Source organism: Apteryx rowi, unplaced genomic scaffold (genome assembly GCF_003343035.1).
Source record: "Apteryx rowi isolate R43461 unplaced genomic scaffold, aptRow1 scaffold_649, whole genome shotgun sequence".
Classification (NCBI taxonomy): Eukaryota; Metazoa; Chordata; class Aves; order Apterygiformes; family Apterygidae; genus Apteryx; species Apteryx rowi.
In genome coordinates, this window is record NW_020450926.1 from 360,254 (window position 1) to 370,581 (window position 10,328).

The 10,328-nt window shown below is 38.4% G+C and overlaps 1 protein-coding gene across 9 annotated transcripts in view; it reads left to right on the forward strand.

Moving 5' to 3' along the window:
* The window catches only part of LMO7 (LIM domain 7), a 100,319-nt gene extending 91,113 nt beyond the window's left edge, over positions 1 to 9,206 (forward strand). For all 9 annotated transcript variants that reach the window (XM_026084607.1, XM_026084608.1, XM_026084611.1 and 6 more), the window contains 5 exons: positions 1,294 to 1,513; positions 2,432 to 2,704; positions 4,070 to 4,178; positions 5,928 to 6,030; positions 8,386 to 9,206. In XM_026084607.1, coding sequence (XP_025940392.1) covers positions 1,294 to 1,513; positions 2,432 to 2,704; positions 4,070 to 4,178; positions 5,928 to 6,030; positions 8,386 to 8,408 — 728 coding nt within the window. In that variant the 3' untranslated portion in view covers positions 8,409 to 9,206. The remainder of the gene's footprint in view (positions 1 to 1,293; positions 1,514 to 2,431; positions 2,705 to 4,069; positions 4,179 to 5,927; positions 6,031 to 8,385) is intronic.
* Positions 9,207 to 10,328: the final 1,122 nt, after the last annotated feature.

Here is a 10,328-nt window from a genome sequence, read left to right on the forward strand (position 1 = left end):
CAGCCAGAAGTCAGTTTTTGGTACTGTCACAGTGGCTTTTTCCGAGATCCTGCTGCCTTTCTTGAGTTGTGTTCTTCAGTTATGTTACTGCTTTTTCAAAGGAAAGTATATAAACAATTTTCTAAATACATTACAGAAGTAAACTTTCAAAAGCTATTTCTGTGTCTAAAATGTGATGGAAAAGGTTTTGTACTAACAGTGGATTTGCATATACAAACAGTATGGGTGACAGTGAATATGAGAAATTAGTGGATAGATGACTGCGGCAAGATGAGCTGAAGCAAAAGCAGACAAAGGATATATATAAAGAACTTGAGGTATGAGTTTGAGGAAAATAAATGGTGTATTAGAGGAAATATTATGAATTGACAGTAGTGCTTTCACACATTAAAGCTTGGTCATTGAAACTAATGAGAAAATAAACTTTCACCATATTGTATAATGGTAATCTATAGCAATAAACCAAGAGAAAATCTGTAGTCAGAACAGTATTTAAAAGGATTGAAATTTAAATTGAAGTGACTTATTGCTGAGTAATTTTCTCAATTCAATAGTCCCACTGTAAAGGATACTTATAATGTTTAGAAAACAACAAAGTTGCTGCCATCTAACATCTAAACTCATATTAAAGAAAGATGATTTGTTTGTTTCCCGTTTCAAAATTTCAAGCAGGGTTCAAAAGGTCTTCTACACCATAAATCTCACTTCCACTGGCTAGTTAACATAGCATCCAAATAATAGAGAAAACTGTAAGATTTAAATATAAATATATGTGTGTGTGTATCAAGATAAGCATATCAAGATTAAGCAATGTGTCTAGCACCTTGAATAGGGAAAGAATTCCTGAACACAGGAACAACTTATAGAAAAAGAAAATATAAATTCTGAAAGGGGAAGAAAGTATCCCACCATTCAATTATATATTCTATGTGTGCTTCAGTTTATGATATCGGAGAGGAAGAATCTAACTTGTAGAGCTAAAACATGTCATGCTCTTTTAAAAAAGCCTATCACAAAAAGTGAAAGGAAATACCTATTTGTAGATAAATTAAACTTCATGTAAAGGGCCACACTAATAGAAATATGAATAAAACATTTTTGTAATAAATAATGATGTATTGTGAAGTTTGATACTGGTCATTTGAAACCCAACTGTGAAAAGGGAACTAGAAAAACTTGTGAATATGGTGAAGAATTACTGCTTCTGGAACTATATCCAGGGTACTGGATGCTTGATATCTAGTTTTGTACCTTAAGATGTCTAGCCAAAGTTTCTGCATGTTGTTCAAATAGGTACTCACAGCAAATATTCGGAAAGGTCTTGGAACACTAGTGAGTCACAGAAGGGGCCTCAGAAGGAGCATGGCCTGTCTGCAGCAGAGCTGGAGAGACAACAAATCCTTCAGGAAATGAGAAAGAAAACATCTCTACATACGGACAGCAGCTGGATTAGGCAGCGCAGTTCCAGTGTACATAAGGAGCCTATTAGTCTGTACAGCAATAGTATGAGGAGGTAGGAATCATGTTAAAAATGAACTTTGTCTCTCGTTAGATATTTTTGTTTGGTTATTCAAAGCTTCTGTTTTTATTGCAAAGTACAGAAACAAATCCAGCCTGTAAAATGCTGTACGGGAATCTGAATGGCCATACAGACAGAAAGTAGCCAGTGTTATAGCTGGGATTCAATTTTTGCGAGTACTGAGTGTGGAGATGTGACTCTGTGACCTGTAAATTACTCCTTATTTCTTGGCTGATATACYAGCAACAGAAATCAATAGTGCGCCTTGTCACTGAGAACCGTGTTTAAGAATTTCAGTATGACAATTCATTGTGGAAATTGATTATTATAGCTAAAGAAGATATGTCTTTTACATAGAAATATCATTTTGGAAAGTCTAGAGTTTGTGTCTTGCTTTAAACAACATGTAAATGTTGGGTCTGTCACTTAGGAAACAGGCCGAGTTATCAGTCATGGGAGCGTTTGGCTGTTGCGCCAACACCTTGTTTCTAGACAGTGTCACTATCCAGTGGTGGGTGGATTGTTATTTTCAAACTGGTATCCCTTGGAGAAAACACAAACAAACCCACTATCTGAGGTCTGTTGATATGCAACAGATTTTGATATAGTTTGCCCTGATAAGACTACAGTGAAGAGTATTTTGCCATTATTCTGTAGTCTTGAGTGCCACCTTTCTTTCACCCCTCTCATGTTTTTCCCCTGAGACCGGCACCGGACACAAAGGGTAGTTTGCAGCTGAAACACTTTACATTAATGTATTAAAAGTATTGCTCAGGGTGATCAAACAAAAATATTCATGCTGGAAAATCTTTAAAATGCCAAGATAATGTTTTCCTTTTTTAAAACCCTGAATATGGCTCTTTTAGTTCAGCTGTACTGCCCTTTACGTTTGTATATGTAACTATATTACAGGGGCGAGTCTTTGGACAATCTCGATTCTTCGAGAACAAGCTCATGGAGGCATCATTCGTGGATGAATCAGTCCGCATCCTCCTCATCTCTGTCATCTAGTCAAGATTTCAGTCGTCCAGTGTCCACTTCAAACCGAGCCTATATGCGCACTCCTTCCTCCAGCAAAGCACCTCCTTCAGCCAGCTCTGTGAGAGCCCCGTCTTTGTCCCAAACTGTCCACCGGGCTCAGTCACCCATCTCTGCTTCCCAGCCAGGGTCGCAGATGCACAGCAGGTCAGTAGCGCCCTTCTGCTGGAAATGTATAAACCTTGGTCTGTGGTGAAGAGCGAACTCTATAGATACCATGGTCTACAGCAGTGTTCTCATCTGTAACCTTAATTAAGAAGTTAAGTAAAAATGCCTTGAGTTTTCTGACTGAAAGGGATGTTGGAACTATGAGCTGGTATTACCTACCTGTTCCTTGCAGCCATTCAGAAAATTCCCCAGGCTTTGTCATCACTGCTCTTTACACTATTAAAAAAATAAAAAAAAAAATCACCAGTCTCCAAGCTATTTGTTGATTACCAAAATGATTAGTAAAAGCCTTCTCCAGATGGCATTTCTGGCATTTATTTTCTTAGGCTTCTTTTAACAAAAGATTCCTAAAACCCACAGTTTACTGCCTTCATCTTCATCTCTCCTCCCCCCTGTTTTCTGGCATATGGTCAACAACTTCTCAAGGAGCACTCAGGAATGCTCATAACCAATGACCTTGGAGAATTACAGAGTAGGATGTTGTTTTTAATCTGGGAAGGAGAGCAAGAATTACAACGTATTTTGAAATAACAATGGAATTCAGTTGTGGTAGGGTAGATAACTGCTGTCTTATGCACTTGAAACATTTAAAAAGTACCTTGAGATAAGACTGTAGAGAATCATCCACACACAATTACGTGTATTATATAGAATAACACTGTAAACACTGCTCTTGCATTTTCAGACACTTGATAAATTGACCAATTTTTTTAAAGCTAGGCTCCTGCATTCTTTATAGCATAAGAAAATGACCCTTTTAAACATATTTGCTCATCTTGTTCTCACTTTCATTTTCTGATTTGCTAACATCCTGGTGGATCTATGGAAATTGATCTCCATATGGCATACGTTCAAAGAGTTAACATAATATTTTATGTCCAGGACTAGCCTCCTGTTATCTAATAGGGTGCAGATGGTGGGACTTGGCAGGGGAGGCTTGCTAAAATACGGCCTTTAGATGTTTTCCCCAAAATAAGAAGTGAGGCAGGAGCAGAAAAACCTGTGTGTTTTTTACTCTCCAAACTTAACAATATCCTTTTTTAGGTTTATTTGTGGAAGGCATTCTGTGCAATGAAACATCTCTCAGGAATGTGACAGAATTTTCTCATTTGTTACTATGTAACTTTCATTTAAATTAGCTTTAATTTAGCTTTCCCTAGCTTTCAGTTCTGTTGTACAGAATACTCATTTTCAACTTATTTTCCCCAAGCAGTCAGACAGTCCACTTGTTACCAGTATTCTCTGTGCTTTTTTGTTTTTAATCTCAAAAAGTCTTTGATAACTTTTCTTTGTCTTTTAAACCTTTTCAAGCTGATTTTTAAGGATTTTTCATTCTGTATCTAGGTCAGTCAGTGGGAAGAAAATCTGTTCATACTGTAATAACGTTCTGGGCAAAGGAGCAGCCATGATCATTGAGTCTCTCGGTCTTTGTTATCATTTACATTGCTTTAAGGTGAGAGCTGAGAGTAACACCATGAAGGAACAGGAACTAATCAGGAGCACGCATGGCTACTCAGTGTTATGCTCACAGGGGCTCTACTAATCACCTGCTTTGCCTTTTACTCTGACAGCATGCTACAGGCATATTTCCATGAGGCAGTCCTATCTGCAGGCATTTAGCACTCAACTCTAGGGCTGTTTCTCAAGTGCCAGAGCAAACAAGTGTGACATATCTCACAGTTCTTTCTTCTTTGAATAGACGGCAAAAAATCAGAAGGAGCTGAGCAACCTCTCCTAGAGAAATCGGGTCCTTTCAAAATATCTCAAGCCTGAGATATTTGAATATTTAGTTGGCAACTGAATCATCTAAAGTGACCAATCCCTTCTAGCTGAAGGGCTGGATCATTATTTTGCCCCATGCTGCTGAGCTGATGGTAGCAGTGTTCACCTGGTGTTTTCCTGGCACAGGCATGCTGACAGTGTTCAAACTGACTGGATACAACCCAGCACCCAACCAGAAGCTGTGGTTAGAGCTAATCAACCCTGGTCAGAAGTTGGGTATATTAGCTCATGCTCAGCACTGAGACATGGTTACGTGACTTTCGGCCAGTTTGGGGCATACACAGAGCTGGAAGAATTATGTCTATCTAAAAAAGATGTAGAAGAATTGCTAGATGCCCTATTCCAGGACTAGATTAGGCATTAGACTCTGATTTGGACACCCTCTTCGACCCTGCTTCCTTCATGGGTTTAGGAAAGACTCTTCTGTGTCTGGTTCAGAACATTTTCCCTCTGTGACCAGCTCAAATGTGTCAACCAGAAAATTGCAAGGAACTACAAGGCTTTTCCTATTCCTGACCACCTGAGGAGGAGGGACTGGAGTAATCTGGGGAGGTTATTCTTCACTCCCTTTCCACAGAACATATTTTATGTGCAAGAGGATCAATCAGTAGGTTTTGACCTAGCGGAGAGAATTACAAATTTGTCTTTTCCAAATTTCTTAAGATTAATGAGCTGTTGAACAAACTGCCATCCAAAAGATTAATTTCGCATTTAAGCAGGCCAGCTTCTCCTTCTGTAGACAGCCAAGCATTTTGCTTTGTAAATTCAGTACGAAGAATGTTACACTTTGAGTTGGAGTCTTTCCAGAGGTGGTTCATATCCATAGCAAAGGTATGTTCAGCCACTACACTTAAATAGTTAGCATGAAAGTTATCAATCTGTTTATTCATGTGTTTATTCAAGAAAAAATGAAACTGGCCCCCTCTCTCCAGAGAAGAACATGTTAAAATGATGCAAAATCCAGTAAAATGGGGGTGCATGAGTATTTGCTGCTTTGAGTGCCAAATTGCTGAGGAGCCTTGCAGCATAGAGCCACATGGAATCTGCAAGTAGCACACCCAGGTGCTCTGTGCCAAAATCGCTGTTGCTGTCTAAAGAACAAATTCTTTCATGTTGAGCCAGTTCTAGTTTTCAGAGAAACTGAAGTTCAAACTAGATTTAATGAACTAATCTCTGAATAGCTTCTGCTTTATATCTGTTTAGTTTGTGTATCTCTGCTATTTGTTGTCCAGTCATTGCCTTAAAATCGCCCTTTCTCAGGGCTGGTTGCATTTTGATCTACTAATTGTTACATGTTTACTTTTAGTGGTTGTGGGTTTATGGCTCAAGCTTTCTGAGTTTTAATCCAAGCTGCTTTTGAGTAATGTTTTCTCTTTTTAGTATTTTGTAAGGAGTTGCTAATTATTGGTGTATCATGCAGTGTGTTGCCTGTGGATGTGACCTCGGGGGATCCCGCTCTGGAGCTGAAGTTAGGATCCGAAACAACGAGCTCTTCTGCAACGACTGCTATATCAGATTTAAAAGTAAGGCAATCGGACTGCAGCGTGCATGACTGTAGTTCTTCYTTGTGCTCAAGCGTTTTGTGCTGAAGTGTAAAAACCTCAAGTGTTTTTACAGCTGAGCCAGTCAATAGCTTTCATATTTAAGTTGGTATATTAATGAATAGATTCAAAAATGTTTGATTGTCAGTTCCTCTTTCATAAGGTTGTCACTCTTGACTTTTAACTTGCTGGTAACTGGTTTTATCACCTTATTATTAAGCAGCTTCAAACAGACAAAGTAGTACAGTCATCCTGCTTTCTTTGCAGATCTGAGAAAGTGGTGTCTAGGAGTTGTTGTCAGTTGCTGAAGAGGCTCATCTTGATAACAGAGAAGTCATTTTGAAAAATTGTCTAATTTATAAAAAAATAATCTGAATTTGTATTTAACTAAATCCTAGAACATGCCAGGAAAGCTATTAGGATATACTGTGCAGGTGGCAAAAATGCTGTTTTCTCTCTGATGCTATTATTTTTTGAATTACAGCTTTGTGATTGGTTGTTCATTTAAGTACAAGTCAGCAGGGAATTGATTTACTTACAGATCTGAATTGAAAGATGCAGTATAATTTCTTTTCCTTTATTACAGTTTACAGAATTCGGACTTACTGGAGCATGATGTTAAGGCTTTGAATAATAGGTGTTTTTTTTTCTCCCTCCCTCCCTCCCCTATTGTGGAAGGTGCTAGACAACCTCCTAATTTTTAGAAGTGGTCCCAGGGGTTTTATATGGCTCTATTTTTATATAGCAAATACAGAATTCTCCAGAATGACAATCTTCAGTTAAGGAAAAGGGTTTCTAAATGACTTGCTAGGAAAGTTGTGCATGCTTCTGCATGAGCCCAGCATGTTTTGCTCATGGAGGCCCAGAAGGCAGCAAAGGGAACTGGCTACTCAGACTGCGATGAGGAGCAGGACCTCGGGCATCTGCTGGCTGAGGGAGGCCAGCTCAAAGAGCAGCTTTGCATCTGATGCTGTTGTCAGGCTCTCTTTAACCTCAAGAAAGACGGAAAGCTCAGAAACAGTTGTGTGGTGCCTGGGCCACAAGTGAAAAAACCCACACCTTTCCTTGACCCTAACAGTGCCTCCACAGAGGCTGACTGGAGGTGCAGGGACGCTGCTAAGACGAGTAGGAGGAGGGAGAAAATCGCCCCCCTCCCTCTGGAGGTGGTCCAGATCTCTGTGAATTACTGTTTGGAGATTTTATCTCATTGTTGGTAACGTGACTGGGCCAAAGTATTCCTATTTAAAGAACTTATATTTACAGGACATTGAATCTGGAGCCTACTCATGTTATTTGAGCTTTGTCTATCTTTTCTTCTGGGAGGGGGAGTAGTTGCTGGGTGAGATGGATAAATCTGGAACTGAAAAGAATCTGAAATTTTTTTTTATTCCTTGTCAAGGACTTTGGCAGTAAACAAAAACACTATGGATAAAGTGCCATTTAGTCAGCCTTTAATATTGCAGCCCATAAAGCCACAGCAGTGAAGCAAAGTAAATTTTTGAGAAGTGGTTCTTTTCCCTTCTCTGAGGACTGCATCTTCCTGGGTCTGTGGGCACCTCCAAACATAGGGAAGGATGAGTTAGAGGGTGGGAACTCGAGGGCAAAATGAAGTCATTGAAATTGGTGATTTGAATAATCCAAAAAACTACTGTGTGATTATTGTAGTGAAATTATGTACTGAAAACACAGCACTGGTCTGCAGTGTGATTACTTTGCTTGCAGTTAGCATTAGGCACCAACCTGATTGATTATTAATTGGTTTGGAACATGACCAGATTGGCTAAAAGGTTTGATGAAATGTAGGTTTATTAATATTCACTGTGTGATTTTTACAGTGTGATGGTTTTGCATATTTTTGTTCATTTTTAGTTCAAGTGTTTTATACCTCTAACTTTATTACAGTGAAACACCAATGCATTGTTCAGTGTCCCCAAATGTATGCTGAGAGAGAGAGGAAAATAAAAAGCTTTTATTGCTATAACTGCTTAGCAAATCTTAATTTGTGTTCAAAGGTAAATTCAAAGAAAAAAAAAAGTGACTCTGTCTTCATGCTGATACAAAAAAAAACTCTGAAAAACTTGGTAAAGTGCATATTCTATGAAAAATTACTTGGCCTGAAAAACTTATAGTGGTATAGTTGGGTTAAATCCAAATTTTTATTCATTAAATTTGACTTGCTAATTCCAGAATGTGTTACCTTTTTGCTGCTAGCATTTTCAGTAGATATTGAGAATTACCATTATCTGTCAATTTTTAATTTGAAAATTTTAATTTTTGTTACTAAGCTGCTTCAGTAACTAGAATTTAATTACAATTTCTTCTGTCTCTCTCTAACAGCTGGACATCCAACCTCCATGTGAAGCAAATGTAGATATGAAACCACTGTTGCAGATAGAAGAAGAAGTGATTGCTGCTGATGTAGATCTATAAATATATATATTGTGTGTATGTGTGTTTTTTTCTAAGAGTAACTTCTGCTTGTCTAGTCTTCATAGCAATGCATTATATCCTTCATATAACTATTTTTATTTATGAGAAAGTAATTGCAGTAAGGAAATGTCTGGGGAAAATGCTTTCACTTTTCAGCTTCAAGTACTGAAAGAACAAGGGAGAATAAATATATTTTCAGTAATAACTTCAAAATATTTTTGAGGCTTATAATCAACTAGATGACTTTCCAATGGTATATGAAGAGGGTATTTTGTTTCTGAGCTCTTGAAATGAGCGTTAGAGAAATAGTTAATATAAATATGTTTACAATTGCTGTCTTTATTTTTGACATATACTGAAAGTGAATTCTCTAGGTTAATATGAAGCTGCACTTAAATGCACACAATGTGTTTGCTTTTCATATGGTGGTTTCTAAAATTAAGTGCTTTTTGAAACTTAAATACAAAGTATAATCTGTTTGCTCAGTGGTGATGGCGTAATATTCTGTGGAATCCATTGAAGGGGAAGATTTCTCCTTTTTCTTCCCATTTGAAAAATGTAACTATCACTTTTTCCTCCACACACTGAGTGGAGGATGGTTGTTGAATTACAGTATATTTGTAAATAAATTTTCTGATAGTGCATTTATTAGAAGTTTCTTTTCTTTCTATCCAGCAAAATATGTCTATAAGGTGATTTATTGAAAAAATAAAATTTGTTGGAATTTTGTTTTGGGAAAACATTTTTTTATAAAAGGATTAAAATGTCACCTTAAATATGCGTAAGAACAATAGCTCTTGCTCTTCTTTTTTCACTCACACTGGACTTCAAATTTTGTAGATACTGTCAAGCTCCTCATGTTCTTTCTCTTCAGCGTTTAATACAAGGGTGAGATTCTTTGAACTGTGTGCTCATCCCTTAACTACTATGGTCAGAAGAGGTGGAAGTTCCCCAAAATTTCTCTGCTGTGGTTAGAAATGAAGTACTGAAAATATCCTGGATTGTGTACTGCTGCCTCTGAAAACACCACAGGAATGCATGCTATGTTTTTCAGCAGCGACTCCCAAATTGCTTTGGTCAGTGGCTTTCCCAAATCATTTAATGCGCTGTTACATATATACCCCTTTGCATCCCCATCCTTGCAAGCCGAAAGGAAAATGTGGGGTGTGGACGAGAGGAATTTGGGGTCATGTTTTGCAGATGAGGAGGACTGCTGGGACGGGTAGGAGGGCAGGGTGAGGCCATGGGTTTCGACTTGCGTGTGGCGTGCCAAGGCCAGGCGCAGCGCTGCTGCCTCGCGGGGAGCAAGGACACTGACAGGGAGCTCGCAGGGACCAGGGAGGGATCGTAGTGCAAGAGCTGAGGGAAACACAGGGAGATCGAGCTGGCTTTTATGCCTGTGTCTCTACCGTTCTGGTGGAGTGGGGAAACTTCTCCTCTGTGGGTCTTCTCATCAAATGCACTTCACTAAATTGTCTATCTAATCTAATCACTAAATATTCTAGTCTGATCTAATCTGTAGCATTAGTGTGGGCCTAAGAAATAAAAAGAGCGCAAAGCTAGGAAGTTACTTTGCTCATTAACCCCTTGTGTCTCTTTGTTGATCTTTTCCCCTGAACTTTATGCCTTTTACCAAAGAATTCCCTGCAAATAGAGGAGTGCTAAACATTATTTCTAAATGTTGCTTTAAAAAAAATAAATATCTAGAAATGCCCAATCACAACACAGTTGCCAAGCTCCTTGTTCAGTTGCCTTTGTGGAGTGATTGGCTTGGCCTTGACTCTTGGTACTCAGTTAAGTGTCTCCTGTGAAATGGACTGGTAAAGATTTTTGGTTTTGTTTGTTTTCAC